Here is a 21,850-nt window from a genome sequence, read left to right as displayed (position 1 = left end):
CATCAACATCGCTACCTATATGTGGCGTTGTTGATTAGAAACTAATTGACAGCACTATCTGAATTATGTGTTGTTGAAGAGAATCTAATTAACAGTGCAGTCATAATTATGCGGTGTTAAACTGAACTCATTTTCCAAATTAACAGCGTATTCGTGTTTATGCGTTGTTAAATTAACATTTTACATAACTAGAAAATATTTATACAACATGAATTTACTTAAATTAACATGAAGTTACCATGAAGTTACCATGAAGAAGATTATTACTATATAATTGTGTTTATTAATACGAAACTGGATAAAATATTAAACATTACATTTTGATAATTTGTTTTTGTATTTATTAAGTAATGATAATTTGTTTATTGTGTTTATTAATAAGGAATAGTGCAAAAGTATTAAAGAGAATAATCATCCAAATAATTAACAAAAAAACATAAATTAACATCCAAAATAATTATTTTATTAATCATTCAGAGAGGCAAAATACATTATAATGAACTAAATGATTTGGTACATGCGATTATAATGAACTAAATTCTAAATGATTTTTTCTTCGACTCCTCTACACAAATTTTGTATAACAGTTCATTGATTTCCTTTTAAAATCTGGGTCATTTTGCCATGAAAATCAAATGAAGGAAATCAATGAACTTTAGGAATTGCTGCAGATGATGAAGGAAAATAATTGAAAGAGATCAATAAAAAGTGAAAGAGCTAAATGAACTAAATAATTCATTCTCATTTTCCTTTTATTTCCTTTAAATTACAAATGAGAGAGATCAATCAACTAAATCTCCATCTCACGCAAATCTTGTATGACAATCACCTTCCTTCTACAATTGGGGCCTGTTTTGAAAATCAAAAGATTTCAATGAACTGAAAAAATTGAAAGAGCTCAATGAACTCAATAATTTACAAATTAAATCTTCCTTATGAAATCTGGGTGCTTTTTCTCTTTTTCACTCTTTGAAGTATTGCTCTTTTTTTTACTACTTTGTGTTTTCTTCCTCCTATCTTCATGAACATACTCTTATAGAAACATATACTCTTAGGATCTTAGCTTAATGATGAATTAGAACATTGAGTGAACCACAATATTTATAGATGAGAAACCATTAATATTTCAACAAACGAAGAGACGTATAACCACTCAACCGTTAATATTTCAACAACCAAAAAACGCATACCACTCAACCATTAATATTTCAACAACCAAGAAACGCATAACCACTCAACCATTAATATTTCAATAAACAACGAGACGCATTATTACTCCACCATTAATTTCTCGGATGCTTAGAAAGTCGTAAAACATCAACAACGCATAATTAAGCAAGTGTAGTTACTATGTCATCTTTAACAGCGCTTCCTTAAATATGCGTTGTTGCATATATTCCCATCAACATCGCTTTCTATCAAATGTGTTGTTAAAAATAAATCAATCAAGTCAGTGATAACATTACTGATGTTCAACAATACATTGTCAAGAATGTGTTGTTGAAGTTACACAAATTGATAGCGCTTGCTTTATTATGCGTTGTTGATGTTCTTCCACCTCATTTTCAATAGTGTCGTTCAAAATTGCGCTGTTGAATAACTGTTGTTTATCACAATATCTGGCATAGTCTTGTCACCTCCCCCAATTTAAGACTTTGTTTGTCCTCAAACAAATGGTAAAGCATATCCGAATTCAAGACTTGACTAATTTTTCAAGATATGATTGACATGATTTCAAATTTGCTTAAGCATGAAAAAATGAATTCATTGAGATTTTTCATGATTTGTGAATTTTTTACACATAATGCTTCAAACATAAAATATATGTTTTTGTTCATCAAAGTTGTGTAACAATTTACCTAAACAAATATTTTTCAATCAAAAAGTGTTTTTGCACACAAGTTCAAAATTGGAACTTTTTCAAAGGGGTAAGTGTTTCACTCAATTTTTCAACCATTTTATTGTAGTAATTTGAACTTGGTCTTTGTCTCACCTATTCCCTTAAATTGCAAAATTAATCAAGGATCATTAAGGTTTTGTTTACGATTGTAATGAGGCTAGGTTTGGATAATCATGGTTTTTCTAGATAATCAAGTTAAGTTGAAGTAAAAAGATGGCATTTTTTGTAAAATTTTCTCAATGAAGCACATCACTCTACTTTTTTCCATAATTTTCTTCTCCAACCTCTTAACTTTTGAACTTTGGCTCGTTTTGGCTTTTCTTTGTATTTCTCAATCTCTTTTTTTTTCACTTTCTTTTAACTTTTGTTGTTTTTTGTAAAGAGATTGAGAAATTTTTTCCTTTTCCTTTTTAAGAAGCCAAGTCCACCAATTTCCCCCCAACCTGATTCTTTCGAACACCCTTTTAAAAATTAATGCTCTCTTTTAGAACATTGTTTTCAATTTCGGTTTGATGGGATAATTTGGAAAAAAAAATGTTTTACTTTGTTTGGCTCAAAGGGGCTTATCGAAGGATAATCCTAATTTTTGGTTAGGCTTTTTGGCCAATTGGTTCAACTAAATAAACAACATGCCTTGATCACTTCCTATCAATCTTATGCAATTAAGAGATTTAAAGACTCAAAAAAAGTTTAATTAGACAAATCGAATGATGATTTAAACTTTGATCGTCACATGTTTGGCTCACTCCCTCATTTGCTTACATTTACACTTCTTGATTTAAAAAATGTTTGCAAAGATCATGTTATACAAATTTAAATTCCATTTGCAAAAACATTTCAAGATATGACATTATATGATGTTTTCACACAAAAATTTTTTAGCATATATCTTATTTTGCTCAATAAAAGCTTAAGTCAAAATATGCTTAGCAATTTCTAATCATGCCACAATTTCTTCATTTAGGCACTTTGATTTCGGTTTTGAAATTTTTTTTAGTTTATGGACAACCACATTACTTTTTAAATAACTATACAATCTTATAGACAATATTAACTTTCTTAAAAAAATTTACATATGCATTAAACCATGTTCCCCATTTAAATGATGGTTTGTCCTCAAGCCAATGAAAAAATTGGTTTTATGGAGATGTTTGATGCATATGAATTTTTTTAAAGAATGACATATTACTTTAAACACAAAACTAAATTAAACACATAACAAAACATAAATTAAAAAGAACTTTAAAAACTAACCAACTACTAGGTTGCCTCCCAGCAAGCGCTCGTTTAACGTCAATAGAATGACGCCTTATTTTAGCCCACAGAGGTTTTAGTCTTGTTATGCATTGATGACAGATCTTGATCCATCACCAAGATATGGTTTTAACCTCTGTCCATTGATAGTCCAAGTTCTATTGGACTAAGCATCTTCAAGCTCAATTGCCCCATATTCTTTTACATCTTTAATTACGAATGGTCCCGACCATTTTGTTTTGAATTTGCCTGGAAGTAATTTGAGTCTTGAATTGAAAAGAAGCACCTTTTGTCCTTTGAAAAAGTTTTTCATTCGGATTTTGGAGTCATGGTACTTCTTCGTTTTTTCCTTATAAAGTTTGGAAGACTCGTAGGACTGGAACCCCATTTCTTCGAGTTGATGTAATTGATTCTTCCTTTTTGTGCCTGCGTCATTTAAATCAAAATTTTAAAATTTAAGTGCCCAATAAGCTTTATGCTCCAATTCAACTGGTAAGTGACAAGCTTTGCCATAAATCAATTGGTATGGAGTTTGACTCATTGGTGATTTAAAAGCAGTTCGATAAGCCCATAAAGTATCACCCAACTTTTGCGACCAACCTTTACTTGAAGAAGAGACAATATTTTTTCAAAATTCATTTTATTTTGCGGTTGGATACTTCAGCTTGCCCATTTGTTTATGGGTGCTAAGGTGATGCTACCTTATGTTTAACACTATAAAATTCCAAAACTTTTCATAATTAGGAATTTATAAAATGAGAACCACCATCACTTATAAATACTCTTGGTGTTCCAAAACAGCAAAAAATATTATTTTTCAAAAATTTGATAAATGTTTTGCCATCCGCTTTTGGAGTTGCTATTGCTTCTACCCACTAAGAATCATAGTCAACTGCTACCAAGATGTATTCGTTTGAGTAAGATGGTGGGAAAGGTCTCATCAAATCAATGCCCCAACAGTCAAAAATTTCGATTTCTAAAATAATTTGAAGGGACATTTCATTTCTTTTCCCAATTCCGCCAGTTCTTTGGCAAGCATCACTTTTTTGAACAAATTCTCGGGCATCTTTAAATAGGGTAGGCCATAAAAAGTTTCAAGAATGATTCCTGATGCTTTATAATTTGAAATATCAGCAAATCATGGTCGTTCTGCCAAAAAAATAGCTTTTCATCTGAAATTTCCTCGACTATTTCCTTTTCTTCATTTGTGACTTCTTTGTTGATTAATCATGACAAATGGTCTGCCACTTGATTTTCTTTTCCACTTTTGTCACGAATTTCTATGTCAAATACCTGTAAAAGTAGCACCCATCGAATTAATTGTGGCTTGGATTCAGGTTTCTTTAGAAGATATTTGATTACAGCATGGTCAGTGTAAACAATAACTTTGGCCCCAATCAAGTAACTTCTAAATTTTTCCAAAGCAAATACTATGGCTAGTAACTCTTATTCAGTGGTTGCATAATTAACTTGTACTTCATTTCAGACCTTACTAGCATAGTGTATTACATAAAAAACCTGTTCTTTTTTCTGTCCCAAGACTGCATCAATTTCTTAGTCACTTGCATCGCACATTAGTTCAAAAGGTAGATCCCAGTTTGGTGTAATTATGATCGTGGCAGTTACCAAGCTATATTTTAATTTATTGAATGCTTCTAAACAAGAATTATCAAAATTAAAAACAGAATCTTTAAGAAGTAAATTGCAAAGAGGCTTAGTTGTTTTCGAGAAATCTTTGATAAATCTACGATAGAACCCAACGTATCATAGAAAGCTCCTTATTCCTTTGACGTTAGTTGGTGGAGGCAGCTTTTCTATCACTTCTATGTTTGTTTTATCGACTTCCATTCCTTTTGCTGAAATTTTGTGCCCTAATACAATTCCTTATGTGACCATGAAATGACACTTTCCAGATTTTCAGGCATAAATCAAATGAATCCCCAAATACTGAAAAGTCATCCATGAAGACCTCGGTGCGTTTTTCTACTAAGTCGGCATAAATAGGAAGCATGTATCTTTTAAAAGTGGCAGGAGCATTACATAATCCGAACATCAATTTGGTTGTAAATATTGTCTTTTTTTGGTAAATATTGTCTTTTTTTGGTCTAATGGATCAACAACAATTTGGTTGTAACCCGAACATCCATCTAGGAAAAAATAGAAGGTTTGCCTTGCTAATATTTCAAGCATCTGATCCATGAAAGGTAGCGGAAAGTGATATTTTCTTGTGGTTGCATTGAGTTTGCGGTAATCTATGCACAATCTCCACCCAGTAACAGCTCTGGTCGGGATCAGTTCATTATTTTTATTTCGGATTACCGTCATCCCTCCTCTTTTAGGTACTACCTGAACCAGACTTACACATTTGCTATCTGAAATATGATAAATCATACCAGCTTCAAGCATCTTCACCACCTCTTTTTTGACCACTTCCTTCATAGTTGGGTGGAGTCTTATTTATGGTTGTGTACAAGGTTTGTAATCATCTTCCATCATAATTTTGTGCATACAATATGATGGACTGATTCCTTTCAGATCTATCAATGTCCAACCAAGTGCTTTTTGGTGTTGTTCTAATACTCGAACCAATTTTTGCTCTTCCAAAGCGGAAAGTAGATTGCTAATAATTACTGGTTTGTCGGAATTTCATTCCAAAAACATATTTCAAATGGGACGGAAGTTCCTTCAACTCCATCTGAAATGTTGATTTGTTGTCTCCACTTTGGCTATCTTCCAACTTTTCTTGTAAATGGAGGATCTCATTTGTTGCATCAAGAGTTTTGATCAGTTCTTTGATCTGATCTCCCTCTACAAAATCTGCAGGCATCTCCAAAGGTCCATCTAATTGAGTTTGCTCACAAATCTCATCAAGAACATCTAGTTGAAAGCATTGCCCTTTGTCCTTTGGATGATATATCGCCTCGAAAATGTCAAACTGAATTTCTTCATTATCTACACGAACTTTCAGTTTACCATTTTCCATGTCTATCTCCATCTTCGTCGTTCTCATGAATGGCCCCTCGAAAATGAGAGGTATTTCTACATCTTCAGAAATGTCAAAGACGGTGAAGTCAAGAGGAATGAGAAATTTATCAACTTTAACCAGAATGTCTTCAACAACTCCTTGATATTTTATAGATCTATCTACAAGTTGTAGAGACATTCTAGTTGGCTTCAACTGAACACCTCCAATTCTCCTCAACAACGACAATGGCATTAGGCTGACACTGACTCCCAAGTCAACAAGTGTTTTGCCCACATTTACTTTTCCGATTGTGACCGAGATAGTCACACTGCCCGGATCTTTTTGTTTCCGAGGTATGTTAGTTTGCAAGATAGCACTACAACTTGCATTAAGGTGAATTGCTTCTGCATCCTGATAGCTTCTATTTTTGGATAGCAATTTCTTCATAAATTTGGAGTATGCAAGCATTTGCTCTAAAGCTTCAGAAAATGGAATGTTGATTTGAAAAGACTTGAATAATTCCATGAACCTTTTGAATTGCTTTTCTTTCTCTTTGGCTTTTGAAGAAGCTGAGGGATAGAGTACTCTTTCTTTCACTAGTGGGTATAGTTTTTCTTTTTGTACCCCCTAGTTTCTAGTACATCATTGTTATTTTTTTCTGTACAATTTTTCTCTTTTTCATTTTTTTTCTTCTTCTTTTCCATTTTTTTCTTCTTTTCCTTCTAATTATTTTTCTTTTCCAACACCCACAAGTTTCCTACTTCTAGTTGTGATACTTTCGCAGTGTGCTGAAATAACAGAATTTCAATTATTTGCCTGATTTGATCTCCCATCTTTTTTATAGCATCTTCGGTACCTTTTTGATGTGTGATGGTTGTATGCATAAACTGCTTCAATATCTCCTTTAGTTTGTTGTGAAGTGATTGTTGTTGGTTTATGAAACAAAATTCTTTTTGGACATGGTTATGTTGTTGGCTACAATCTTTACACCAAAAAATTTTCATTTTTGACATTCATCAATTGTTTGGGTAATTCTACCAATTTTTTATTTACTTGATCTAACTTTTGTTGAAACTCCTTCATGAAGTTATTAACTTCATCGTGAATATCAATGTCCTGATTGTAATCCATATTCTTGAAATTTAAACAAAATGGAAATCTAACTATTTCCAACAAAAGAATTAGTAGGAAAAAAAGATCTAAAGCATAAACAATAAACAAGGTTAAAATAAAGTTTATTATTTATATTTTTATACAGAAAGTGAAGAAAAACATTTTTATACAAGATTATTAATAATATAGCATAGTAAATAATAATTTCTATTATTTAGCAATTCACCAGCAGCAGCGCCACTTTGTTGAAAGATTTTTCTTGCTTGGTAAGACAAGTTTCTGATCGATTTATTTAGTGAATGGTTTATTTTTTGCTCACCCACTCGGCTTTGTTGGCAAGAATTTCCAGCACCGGTATAATGGTTTCAAGAATATTCCATTTGATCAAAAAAGTAGCTTTATTGAATTATTAACAACTTCATACCATCTCGGTGTTATGGAATAAATTCTAACACCGGTTTACTGGTATGAATTTAGCAAATTAACACAAGTGATAATGGGTGATATTTATTTCTATTTCCTTTTATTAACCAAAATACTTCCTTATGGAAGGTTGATAAATAATAAATGAATAAATCAATAAATTGCGGAAGTGTGTATGAATGAAGTTGATGATGTGATGAGTGAATTAAGCCTTGAAGTGCCTCCTATATATAGGAGTTTCAGGACCCCGCTAAGCTTCACTCTTCCACCGCTAAGCTGCTGCCCAAACCCTTCAGCATGAGTTTGGTCACTTGGCCAAGCAGCTTAGTCACCTTCTTAGGGATGAGTCACCCAAGCTATGGTGAGCTACTTGGCCCAGCTATTGTGAGCTACTTCTGAAAAGCCTAAGGAGGCTACTTAGGGTGAGGTCATACATGAGGTAAGCATACTTGGGTGCTAAGTCAACTTGGCCAACTTGCTGAGTGTACACCGTCAAGCTCCTATGTGGCACCGCTGAGCTGCCTGCTTGAGCAGCTTGGCTGTGCTTGATGCTGATGTGGCTTGGTGCTTGGTTCCACGTCGGGCGCTCCAGGTGCCACGCTAAGTTGCTTAATGAGCACTTAGCGTTTGCCATGCGTGTGGTGGCTCGTGACAGACTTGTGTTCTGACTGTGCCTAGTTGAGTCTGACGGTGCCAAGTTGGTGTCCAGGTCACGCTGGACGTGCATTTGGTCCAAGCTAAGCTCCTTAGTGAGCAGCTTCATGTTGACTTCATACTTTCCACATAAGCCAAGTTGTTGAGTCATGCTTAAGGCTAAGCACACAACTTGGCACGCTAAGCTTAAGCATGTCATGTATGGATCATTTTGGCCTATTTTGAGCACTTTGCTTGCACTTGAATATTCCATCTCTTTTCTACCTAAATCCTACAAAATTAAGTAGAAAAGAAATACACAAAGCATATATACGATATTGTGATATTTTATCCAAAAAATGTTGAATTAAGTTGATTTTCTCAATTTTTCTAAGGATAAGTGCCATAAATGTGTATGAAATTTATGCATTATTAACACTTATCAATAGTGTCTTGATCAATCTCAAGTTGTTTTACCACGTTTTAGTGTTGCTCACGACACCTAATCTTCAAATTGAAGAACCAAAGATTTCCATTTGGACTAGAGCACTCCCATTTTATGGAGTGGAGCAACATCACTATCACCAACCCACGACGAGAGAGCATCAATTTTTGGATTAAGCTGCATCGTGATCAACAATTCCACAGTGCCACCTTTTCATGATGTCAAATTCCTCCTCCCCACAATTGGCCAAAAAGGGAATTTCCTTCCTTTTGGAGGTAGGAAAATCATGATTTACTATTTTATTTAAAAAATAAAATACAATTTTTTTTGTAAATGGTAGATATTTTAAAATAAATATAGTATACTCTAATCTTTGAATATACATATTTTTTTTGTTTTACATGTTTTGAAAGGTATATTGAGCTAGTAATCCAATCTCTCATGATTTAGGATATCAGATTTATAATTATAAACTTTATATGCTTTGTCATGTCTTAGAAAATGGTCAAAAAAAAAATACAATATTTTGGGAAAGGCCTAATGTTAACATGAGTGAATGTTGACATTGTTGGTTGGTGGTTATATTCTATGAACACAAACATGTTATCTTACATTATATCACAAGTCAATAATAATAATAAAACAAAAATAGTAATAACAATAAATATTTAAACTTTTTAATTGATAATATGTTTTTATTGATATTATTTATGACTACAGATTTTGTTGATATTTTATATCCTATTGTTGGATAACTTGAACGGTAAGAGAGAAACAAATAGAACGTGGCTAGTTTTTATATAAACAATCATAATTCATTGATTATTAAAACTTGTTCAACAGGTTCAATGCCACGATGTAATTCGTCAAACAACACAAATCATTTTATTTCTACTGTAATGTAAAGCTGGAAAAAGAATATTGAGATCATTTAGCACATGTTTATATATTAAAAGTCATTTGCTTTCTTCGGTGCTTGAGCTTCTATGACCAGTGTCCATGACTACTTTCGGAAGAATTGATTCATCACAAATCACTATAATTTAGAAAATTAAATTAAGAATGTAACCATCTTTACCGATACACTAGCAGTAGCATAGATTAGGTTGCATTTCTCGCGCTTGGCCTTATTCTCACTGGCAAACCTCCCTTCATCCTCAAAGTCAAAGACAATAGATGCTCAGGACAAGTGTCCCTATCGACAGCATCAATCTCGAACCTCTCTCTAACACAAACTACAATAGATTTCATCTGAATATATGCCATATCTTTCCCCAAACATGTTCTAGGACCTGCATGAAAAACCGGGAACAGAAAAGGACTCTCCTTACCATACACACCATTTTCAAGCCACCTTTCTGGCTTAAAATTAGTGCAATCTTTTCCCCACAAATTCTCCATCCTCCCCATTGCATAAGTGTGATATGTCATGAACCAATTCTTCTTAATCACCGTACCATCTAGTAAAACATCATCATTTAAACACACTCTCGTATCAAGCGGAACAGGTGGGTACAACCTCATAGTCTCTGAAATTGCTGCGTGCAAGTAATGCATTTCCTTTAGCTCCTCATAACTAAACATTGTTTGTCCTCCGTTTCAAGAGTGAACAAATTTGATTTCGTCAGTGATTTTTTTCTTCACATCTGGTCTCGAAGACAGGATCCAGAAGAACCTGGTCAACACAGACGAAGTCGTATCGCGTCCAGCGAGGATGAAACTTATGATTATGTCGCGGAGAAACTTTGGTGAGTTATTATCCTCTATTCCAATGAATCGTGACAGCAAATCCTCGCCATGGGTTCAATCCTTGGCTTCCATTTTGGACTGTATGATCTCATCAGCAAACTTATTAACGATAGAGATAGATTCCCCCAACCTCCGCTCCGATCCTATGTTGAACAATTTCTTGACTTTCCAAATTATTGGTAGAGCAGACATAAACCTCTGTGAACTAAGCATGGGTGCATCCTCAAACGCCGCCATGAACTCGGTCCCAGTGGTAGCATCACCGCTGAGGCAACCGGGATCCACATTGAAAGCCAACTTGCAAATATTCTCAAATGCAAACCGCTCCAATATGTCCTGTAAACATGATATATATATATATAGGAGTTAAGCACATAACAATTAATTGGAAAATGGAACCAACTTTAAAATCAAGACCAGTTCCTTGTTTTTCATTTGTGGGAAGGATAAATTGCAGACAACATTAAACATAATTAATCCTAAATCGATGGCTACCTGCAAATCAAGGATCTTATCAGTCTCGGAAGCCCCAGAGAATATTGGAAGAAGCCTCATTTGAAGTTCAACCATAACGTTCTCCATTATGAAGTTTCGGAGCGACTTAGTGTTGAATTCGTAGCTTGCGGTTTTCCTCTGAACCTTCCAGAGATCACCGTCGGAGTTAAAGATCCCTTGGCCCAGGAAATCTAAGAGGAGGCTAATGAATAGTTCAGCCTTTGGGTAGTTCTCGAATTTGGTCTTTAGTATGTGTTCGACGTTTTCGGGGTTTGCTGTTATGACGTTGTTGACCATTCCGAGGCGGACTAAGACGGCGGTGTTGGTAGGGCATTCGCCCAGGATTTGGGTGGTCCATTCTAGGAAGCGGTGGTTAATCAAGAACTCTGGGAGGGATCCTACGATAGGGTAGATTTTGAAGCCTGTGTTGTTGTGCTTTCTAGTGTCAGAATGAAAGTAGAGATAGGAGAAGAGAAGGGAGATAGAGGAAGAGGACAATTGAGAAGAATTCCATAGGTTGTGTTAAGAAAGATCAATGGCTTAAAATCTAGAGGGATAATAAGGAGTTACACATTTATAAGTGTACATATCATAATAAAGATCTATTATTTTTTGCATCAGACAAAACATTTCCATTATTTTTATACTAAATTTTGGGGAAAGGTGATAAATCATATGTAAATTTTGTGTTTTAGTCTTTTAGAAGTAGTTATCACACTATTTTTAATCCTAATTATTCATTAAAAATTATTAGTTATTGAAATTAGTTTCTGCAAGAATATATTATTAATTTACTAATAGAAAAATAAGGAATTTAATGCACTCATGCTCACAACAATAGTTATGTAACAATGAAGGTTAACCACCATTAATTTCTAGACAAAATCGCCATCAAATTATTACAAAATTGATTTCATAAAAAAATAATAAGTAAATTTTAGAGTTAAAATTGTTTAATACAATAATAATATATTTATATAATAAAATTCCATAATAATGTATAACATTCAAGAATGAAAGAAAACACATCAGTTAAAAAATTTCATTTCTATTAATTTAATATTATAATTACGTAGAAGCCAATTACACAAATAATAATTAGGAAAAAATAATTTATGATAATTACTTACAAAGACATAAAGTTTAAGATATTTTTTTAAATTTTGCCTAAGTTTTAGAAGTATGTGAAATTGTCTTCGAATATATACATGATACAGGTATAAAATAATTTGGTACATCTATACATGATACATGCATCTCAAATTTTCTCTATTTTGTAGGTATATACATGATACATGTATAAAATAATGCAATGTAATATGTGGTTATAATGCATGAATGTGAACCGAGCTTCATATATATTCATCAATCTATTATTTCTTCTCTCCTAATATAATTATATTAAAAATCACTCGATCAATAAAAGACAAATTTGCTCTTGCGTATCCTTATAACATATAGAGATACACAAGACCAAAATAAACTTTATCATATATAAAAAAAATATAATTTTAATTATTTAATAGATAATAATAATAATAATAAATATTTAATTAAACCTAAGATATTGATCCATGTATTGCTTTAATATAGGCAAACATCATGCTAATACATTCTTTGAGTTGTATTTGATATCAAACCTCTAAAATATGGTTCAAAGATCAAAATTATCGAAATTGAGTATAAAACCAATTTTTATTTGCATTTTGCTCACTAAAATATAGCACAACTCTCGTAAGGTTATGAAATCTTATCCTTCCCACTAATTCTTCATAGTTATGGAATGAGAGTCCAAAACATGACAATATGAAAATTGAGCTGGATTCTTGATTCTTCTAGAAGTCAAAAAGACAACCCACCAAGCCAATTGAGTGGTTTATGTTGAGAACATTTATGGAAAAATATATATGAAATGGCTCTTATTACTTTTGCTTTTTTTCTTTATTTTATTAAATTTCATTCTAAAAAATGTTTTTCAGGAATATTTTTATTTTAGTAAGAAGAAAAAATTATCCATTAATAGTGTGAGAAATTTATGTACTGTCAGTCTATAATTCACCACTTATTTTTAATCGGCATTAACTTTTCAAAAAAGTAATACAATGGATGATGTACTGACTATGTATAAATATTTACATTGATATACATAAATATTTACATTGATATACATAAATATTAGACTCTTTTATAATTAATTTTATTTCAAAAAATGCAAGTATTGATGTTTTCATCTTATGAAGTAAATAAACATTGAAAAACCAAAAAAACTATAAATTTGTTTTTCAAGTTTTTCAACTGTATAATGTTAGTATCCTTATTTGTATATGTGATTTTCATCTTCTAAATTAAATGAATTGCAAAAGTTGTACCTTGGTTAATTTTCCATCTGAAATGTAACCTTAATGGTGTTTCACACATGAGAAATGTCTTCCAAGGTGACATTACACATGTCATTCTTATGTGACACTCATAATTATAAAGTGCAATAATGACCGATCATCTTTTTCATTTGTGCAAATTTGGCCCCAATTTTTATTGACATTTTTCATCCTCTTACTTATGATTCCGCAAGAATGATCAACTTTTTAATATACCTAATAAAAGTATAATACTTTTTGCAATGACAATCCCATATTCTAGAATTGAATATTAATAACTTGTTGTCCCATGCACACTAATGATAAAAAAGTAGTGCATGCCCAAAGAGAAGAAGATGAACGATAAAAGAAATGAAAAAATAAAACTGTATTGAATACTTAGCATAATTCTTCTTTATTTTCTAATTTTATAATTTACCTAATAATAAACTAATCTAATGTATACACTTGATCATGATTATCTGATAATATTTTTTGTTTAAACTAAAAAATATTTTTTTTAAATTTCATTCATTGATTATTTACAATTTTTATTTTGTACATTAAAAATATTTTTTTATAAATGTCTACTTTTATTGAGTAAGATACTTGTAATATCAACCTTGACAACATTTACTTATATTTATATTATGCATATTAAAAAGAGAGCCTTTATGTCACAATTACCTAAGTTATAGAATAAAAATGCAATAAGAAATATATGGACGAGCTCTATACAAATGAGAAGAATGAGAAACCAAAAAATATTACATAATTGTGAATCCACATATGAATGACACATATATAATATTATGTTGAATAATATCAACTACATAGGAATCAACTTAGAGTTTTGGATGGAAAATTAAGATAATGCCTATTTTTACACATTCATTTAAATTGATGATGAAAATCCCACATAAAAAAGAGACGATAAAGTTGCACGTGAGAAAAATGAGATTCATACAAACTTAGGTTGTTAACCTAATAACTGGTTCTTGGTGATAAAAAAAACTAAGTGGTCCCTATTTAAGGGTAGGGTAGCATAGGCATAAAAGATAAATACAATATCTCAAAAACCGAGAAGACACAGATCCCATAGTCCCTAATTCTCGGCAACTGGCTGAGACCCCTTCCAATATTTTCTTGGCAGAAACATACCAAGATAAATACATGTCATAAAAAATACACATTTACAAAATTCGATTTAATTAAAAATTATAAAAACAAAAATTATTATTTTTATATTATTTTATGAAATTTAATTAGTTAAAGACATAAATTTTTAAGATAGAGGATCTTTGTTCCCCTTAACCACTTATCATTTTTGCATTTTTCCTCTTTATACCCTTACTATCATATCCAACTTTATTTTTAAAATACAAAATACACTGAGAGTACATGCCCCATTATCTTACAGTTTGTTTTAGAATGTAATATCTACAAAAATTGTCTATTATTCATATAGATTTTGTTTTAAAATTAATGATAATTAAATATGAATGATGTATGACAATATAGATTTTATATACTATAAGTATACACATCTTTCTTTTTTTGTTTTATAGCATATATGTAGTTATTTGAATCTTTGGGGCTAGATAAGTAGTTATGTAAATAAATTATGAGTATAATGAAAAAAATCAATAGGCAAACACTAAATATATCTACCAGTACAAACCTATTGATTTTTTTTCTTTTGTGAATGAACAACACTAAATAGGAAAATATGTTTTTACTTCTATCTATGCACTTTTTATTTCTATTGGCGGTTGAAATATGTTCTCCCAACGGTGAGCATAAATTATAGCTTCAATTTTATTATAGATATATATATTTTAGAATATAAGAAAGAGAAAAGTATTCAATATTTTCATAATATGAAAGTAGTGGATAACAATTATCAAACTTGGGGTGTCTCAGTTTAAAATATTGTTCCATCTCGGTCATCCAGATATCTTGGTTGCCCAGAATGGCCTCCATCCGATATAGCAAAGATCGGGTATAACCAATCAAAGAGCTGAGTCGAGATCATTCCCCTCATACCAGGCATCCTAGGTTTGGGTTAGGACCACTTCCCATCTGACATGTCGCCAACAACGCACTGCCATGCCACCTGCAATCTCACCTACCTTTGCCAACACGACAATGACAAACTGCAATATGGCTGTTAGACCTGCCACAAATTACAAGTCAACTATGCACATAGTACGCCCCTATAAGAGCTGCCTGACATGGAAAAGGCAGTCCCCATAGGCCAGAATGGTTAGCCATGCCAATAATACCCTCCAGAGTTATGTCATCCACCTCAATCACTATAAATAGGGGCCTCCCTCCAGCAAGAAGTATCATTCATTCCCACATCACTTAGAACTCATCACTTGTCATTATTATATTCTACTTACTTCACATATCTCATTTATTGCTCTCGAGCATTACCTCTTTAGTCTTATTGACTTGATTGTCGGAGAATCTTTTCAGGTACCTCCACCAGCGGGTCCAAGTCTACTTCCATCCAGAACCATAAGACCTCTTACTCGGACTTCTAGTCTGACCACATTGTTCATCTGTAAAAGAACATTGACGTCGTCTGTGGCTTACCTACACCGTGGTGACCACCACAAATCAAACAAATCCTACAAGCCACATAGAATCAACACCCACAAACATGCCTCCCAACTATCATACACCCTCCACCAATCCAGCATCCCAAGTACAACCCTCACAACAAGCTAGTTGGAGCCACCACACTACTCCAGAACAACCTCCGCCCACCACTAAACAACTCCTGCAAATCATAGAAAGACATGAGAAGATAATCCACCAACATGCCAATTTGTTGGCAGAACTCCGCCAATCCAAACAAGAACCAAATTCCACTCAAGCACGTACAATCGAATCTGTCAGCGAATCCCATCAAATCCACAAACCACCCATGCACACCAAGACCACAAATCATTCTCACCTCTCCGACCATAACATCTGCGGGGCTAAACACCCCTTCACTAACGATAAAATGTCATACCCTCTACCAAAACATTTGGCTCACTCGACCAACATCAACCAATATGATGACACCTTAGATCCCCAAGATCACCTCGATGCTTTTGAGGCCTCTATGCTCTTCCACGGCGCAACAAACCCCATCATGTGTTGGGCTTTCCCGCTCACCCTATAACACACTACGCTCCAATGGTTCATTCGGCTAGCGCCAAACAGCATAAACCAATGGTCCACCTTGACTGACATGTTCAATGTCCACTTTACAGCCAGCAAGGAACAACCAAGATCCTCTTACACTTTGTCCAGAATTTGGCAAGGTCCACACAAGTTTATCCTTGCATACTTTGACAGATTCAATGTTGAGGTAATGTCCGAACTTTAAGTCCTGACGTGGCCGTGGACGTGCTGGTCATGGGTCTCAAAGATTTCCTCTTTAGAACCGAGCTAACCAAGTATGTTGATCTCACTATGGAAAACCTTCGCCCCAAAGCCCAACAATTCATTAATTTGGAAGAAACCCACACTATTGGATCACCTAACGAGCACCATATGCTCAACCCCTCACGGGAAACCAAACAACCAAAATTCCATGACGACCTCAGAGATGACCTCCCAAAAATACCCCGCAAACCCAAATATGTAACCTACACCCCCCTGAATGCTAGACGCTCCAGAATTTTACAAGAAGTCATAACCACCCATCTCGTTAAGCTCCCCAAACCCAATCCAAACAACAAGGTGGGACCACAAGATCGATCAAAATAATGTGAATACCAAAACACATTTGATCACATAACAGACGATTGAACCAAATTGTAGGACATGATTGAGGACCTGATACAGGTCGACCACCTGCAACGTTTTATTGCAAGAATAACATAACAACGACGGTCACCCTCACCGTATCGACCCAGCCCTCCGAGGAGTCATTCCCCTATAGGGCACCAACATGGCCATCCTCCACACAAAGGTCGGACAGATTGATACTGACCGAACAATTGCAGGAATAGAAGCCCGATCAATATTAACACCATTTCTGGAGGATTTGCCATCGGCAACATGCTCAACTCAACCCCAAAACGATATGTGCGGGAGGTCATGAAGACGAATGTCATGAACACTCAAGTCAATAGACACACTCCTCCCATCTCCTTTGACGACCCTGATTATGAGGGTGTCGTCTGGGAGCATGATAATCCATTGGTCGTCACCGCAAAGTTGAATAACTTGAAGGTCGACAAACTCTTATTGACCAAAGGATTTTGAGCGACATCATGTTCTAGGATTTATTTGAAAATATGAACCTGAGAGATCATGATCTACAACCTTACGATGAATAGTTGGTAGGTTTCACCGGCCAAGGCATTACTCTATTGGGCTAGGTGGATGTTTGGTTAACTATCAACGATCAACCACTTAGCAGACAATCCAGACAATATTCCTAGTCATAAATTGCCACTCAGCATACAACACTATTTGGGGTCGTCCAACGCTCAACCATCTTGAAGCTATGGTATCCACACCGCATTTGTGCATGAAGTTTCTCTCCGCCAATCTCCAGGTGTGCACCATTCGGGGAAACCAGCATTGTGCCTAAAATATAACTTATCAAATATTCATCGTGTTGTATATAACAATATATTTGTTTATAATATATCTATTGCATTATTGATAATTATATGTTGTTAACATATAATTATCAACAACAATAAATATATTATAACTTCAACAACGCTCATTCAAGAAAGCGTTGTTAATTTGGATAGGCGGTTATGTTTAACACATATGTTATAACTTCTACAATGCACCTTCAAGACAACGCTATTAATTTACATATATTCAACAATGTATGATTAAAGGAGCATTGTTGATATGTTATGACTATGAGCTATCAAAAGTTGGATTCATATCATGGATGTTTAACAATGATTCTTTAAGGATGTATTGTTGATATGACATCAATTCCATAATGCTTTACTAAAGAAACGATGTTGAAGATGTCATATCAACATCGATTTCTTAGATAAGTGCGGTTGAAGATGTCATATCAACAAATATTTCTTAAATAAGAGTTGTTGAATGGTCACGACTTTTAAATATCCAAAGTTGATTCTCACTTTCCTCTACACTCTCAAACTTGTTCGAAAAGAAAACCTCACACTCACGGAACATCATACACTAAGAAAACCTCATACTAGCTCAAAAAACTTCATCGATGACTTCCCAATGCGGTGAACATGATTCTCACAATGGTCACGATGCTACATCAACTTCACATGACAAGCAACTCGTTGTTCATAAACAAACTCCACGTGGAATGACTTCCATGAAGAATGTCATTTGTGCAAGAAGTAAGGAAGTGAAGCTAGCCGTTGAATGGAACACAAAAGACCAACCTATAAACTCGAAGGGTGGCAACACATTGGTTAGCTACATTGCGGTCGTGGTTAAGCATAATGTGCCTATAACATACAGCAAATGGACTTATGTTAGGTTGAATGTCATGAAGGAGCGTATCTAGAATGAAATAACAATAAGTTTCTATTCTAGCATGTGTGCTTATGTGTTTTCATGCAATGTATATGTGTTTTCATGCAATGTATTTGCTTTCATGCAATTTATATGTACTTTTGTGTATTCATGCAATGTATGTGCTTTCATGCATGCAATATATTTTTGTGTTTTCAGTCAACTTTTGATGTTGGTGAGGAGCATAAGGATTACATCCTTAAATCTATCGGCAAGACTCTCCAACAATTCAGAACCGATGCTGGAAAATATATCAGAGATACGGATAACAATGTCAAACTAAAACCTCCAACCAAATATGCAAATGTCATTGGAGATGAGGATTGGAAGGCTTCTGTCACTACACGCTCAGAAGACAAGTATTTCTTGGTAAAATGGCCATCTTTGCACTGACTTTATTATTTTATATACTTTTGTATATACATATATATGATTGTTGATGCTAATGTTGTTTGTTTTTGCATAAAGTAAGTAATGAAAACCGCAAAAAGGCATCTAAGCCTTTGTATCCATACCGAGCTTCTCGAATGGGGTTTAGAGGAATCGAGGAAAAATTGTAAGTATTGTTAATTTGTAAGTACACTATTGGTTATGTTTTGTATCCATATATCTAATTATATTATTATTGGTTATGTTTTGGCAGTTGGAACAAAATGATACACCCTCAACTGATCATGCGGTAGACCTCGATGTTCTATGGGTGGATGCTTGTAAGAACAAGGTCGGCTTCATCGGTAATGAACAAGGTCGGTTTCATCGATAATGAACAAGTTCAAGAAGTGGCAAATCGTGTTGTAAGTGATCATCAATCATTTAATTAAACTTGATTTCCATACCTTATTTATCAATGTGATTAATTAACATTATGTTTGTTTTTTCTTGATGTGTCAGGTTGCCCTAAAAGAAAAGGGATGGGGAGCTACTTTTTCTTTATATAAATAAGCCATATGACATCACTTTTTCAATCATTGAGAATAAAGTCAATTTCCAAATTCTCTTCTTTCTCTTTGGTTTCTAATATGGTATCAGAGCAATACTTATACCTTTCTTGACTTCTTCTTATGCTTTTATTCCTCTATTTCATCCTCTTCTTTCTCCTTCTTGCTTCCATCTTGTGCATATGTTTTCAAATGTGGCTCATGTGGAGCCATTACAAATGAAAAGAAACAGAAATTGTTTGTTGCTCATCAACTTCTACTCAATTAAATTTCCACATATAATCCCTCTTGACAAAGGCCAAATATATGGAAATAGTCAACAAAATAATCAATGGGTTGAATACATTGGCAAAGACAACTTCTTGATGATCTTGAAGGTGATATCATCTCATAATCCATGTTTTGTGTGCCATATTCATGTTATCCTTTTGTGTATATTTTTTCCTGATCATTCACATACATCATCATTGAATGGAAAAGAAGGTTCTTGATTTGATCTTAGTTCCAACTGGTCTCATATCAATGTTTCTTGCCTCCATTTCATACATAAAAGGAATTCATAGTATTATAGGCATAATATTCTTGTCTTGCAAAGAGTAGTGAAAGAACGGAACAATCATCATAAGCATAAGTTTGTGATGAGCCATACATTGGCAAAGACAACTTCTTGATGATCTTGAAGGTGACATCATCTCATAATCCATGTTTTGTGTGCCATATTCATGTTATCCTTTTGTGTATATTTTATCCTGATCATTCACACACATCATCATTGAATGGAAAAAAAGGTTCTTGATTTGATCTTAATCCACCTGGTCTCCTATCAATGTTTCTTGCCTCTATTTCATATATCAAAGGAATTCCACGGTATTATAGGCACAATATTATTGTGTTGCAAAGAGTAGTGAAAGAATGGAACAATCATCAAAAGCATAAGTTTGTGATGAACCATCAGAAGAATGGTGCAAAAGTAGTGCACAGACTTTGGGAACCATTGTTCAAGAAGAATTCCATTAGACTGGACTACAAGAATAAAATTGATGTTAGGAGCAGCTAGAGTCCTTGCTCGGATTCACGTAGAGAATAACGCAGCCAAAATACCACATGGAAAAGTGAAATCACCCAACGTGCTTCCTGACATGAATGACCTTGCATTAATCTCTAGCTTTGGTATAAAAGAGACTGTCCCAACAAGAAGTGTACATTTTTGGAGTCTTGCTATTAGAAGTTCTTACAAAAAGAGCTCACTTATCACAATGATTCAAGTGGATACCTTGTGGAATCGAAATGTCAAAGGTCTTTAAATTATGGTGTTATGAAAATGGAGGCACCTAGGTTTACATATTTTATTGCATTTAGATCTTGAGGCACCACCCCTAGAAAGGTTAGAATTAGCTAATGTGTGAAAGCTAATCCAATATTTCATGAATCGAAATCCAACTTGTGAGATGTTTTTGTGTCAATGATGATCTCAAAAGAATTGGAATATGACTTTTATTATCATCATTATAATCAATTTAGCTCATTCATCACACAAGCTATACTTTTTCAAAGCACTATCAACTCTACTTGCTACCACCAATTATAGTATGTATTTTACATCAATGAAGCTGAAATCTTGTGCTTTCAAGGGGATTGAACATAACCTTAAGTGAACAAGAAGGTGAATTAGTATAAAATCTATTTTATTCTACATTTAATTTGTGTAACTTAACATTATCCGCTACATTTATACTCTAATCTTTTTAAAGTTACAAAAAACTGTCATTAATGCAGAAAACCCCCATTTAGTTTGCCATCATATTCTTATAGTTATATGACACTTCTCTTGTTCACATCTAATGTATTAGAAATCAAAGAGCAAGAAGAGAATGTGGAAATTGACCTTATTCTCATTGATTGCAAAAGTGATGCCATATGGCTTATTTATACAAAGCAAAAGGAGAAAGAAAGCTTGTAAACCAAGAAACTAATACAAACTTCATAAAATAACTACTAACTTCCTAACCAACTTCTAAAATAATTTTTAGATATTTCCAATACCCC

At 33.7% G+C, this 21,850-nt stretch overlaps 2 protein-coding genes and 1 pseudogene across 2 annotated transcripts; all 3 read right to left on the bottom strand.

Annotated features, from left to right (window-relative positions):
* LOC109350560 lies at positions 5,775-6,644 on the bottom strand. The gene has a single exon (XM_019591786.1). The coding sequence runs from the start codon at positions 6,642-6,644 to the stop codon at positions 5,775-5,777; it is 870 nt and encodes a 289-aa protein (XP_019447331.1).
* LOC109350558 lies at positions 9,658-15,901 on the bottom strand (annotated as a pseudogene).
* LOC109350559 (cytochrome P450-like) lies at positions 9,690-10,317 on the bottom strand. Its single transcript, XM_019591784.1, has 2 exons — positions 9,879-10,317; positions 9,690-9,769 (listed from the first exon to the last, which is right to left on the bottom strand). Exons 1-2 carry the CDS (start codon positions 10,315-10,317, stop codon positions 9,690-9,692), a joined length of 519 nt encoding a protein of 172 aa, XP_019447329.1.

This window comes from Lupinus angustifolius, chromosome LG06 (genome assembly GCF_001865875.1).
Source record: "Lupinus angustifolius cultivar Tanjil chromosome LG06, LupAngTanjil_v1.0, whole genome shotgun sequence".
Lineage (NCBI taxonomy): Eukaryota > Viridiplantae > Streptophyta > Magnoliopsida > Fabales > Fabaceae > Lupinus > Lupinus angustifolius.
This window is presented reverse-complemented; position numbering and strand designations above follow the sequence as displayed.

Bases quoted from the DNA above. Each gene is read 5' to 3' on its own strand.
- LOC109350560 (XM_019591786.1), bottom strand. From the start codon at position 6,644: ATGGAATTATTCAAGTCTTTTCAAATCAACATTCCATTTTCTGAAGCT.
- LOC109350559 (XM_019591784.1), bottom strand. From the start codon at position 10,317: ATGTTTAGTTATGAGGAGCTAAAGGAAATGCATTACTTGCACGCAGCA. The intron at 9,770-9,878 runs GTTTGCCAGTGA...TCTAAATTATAG, and splicing joins GACTTTGAGGATGAAGGGAG to TGATTTGTGATGAATCAATT.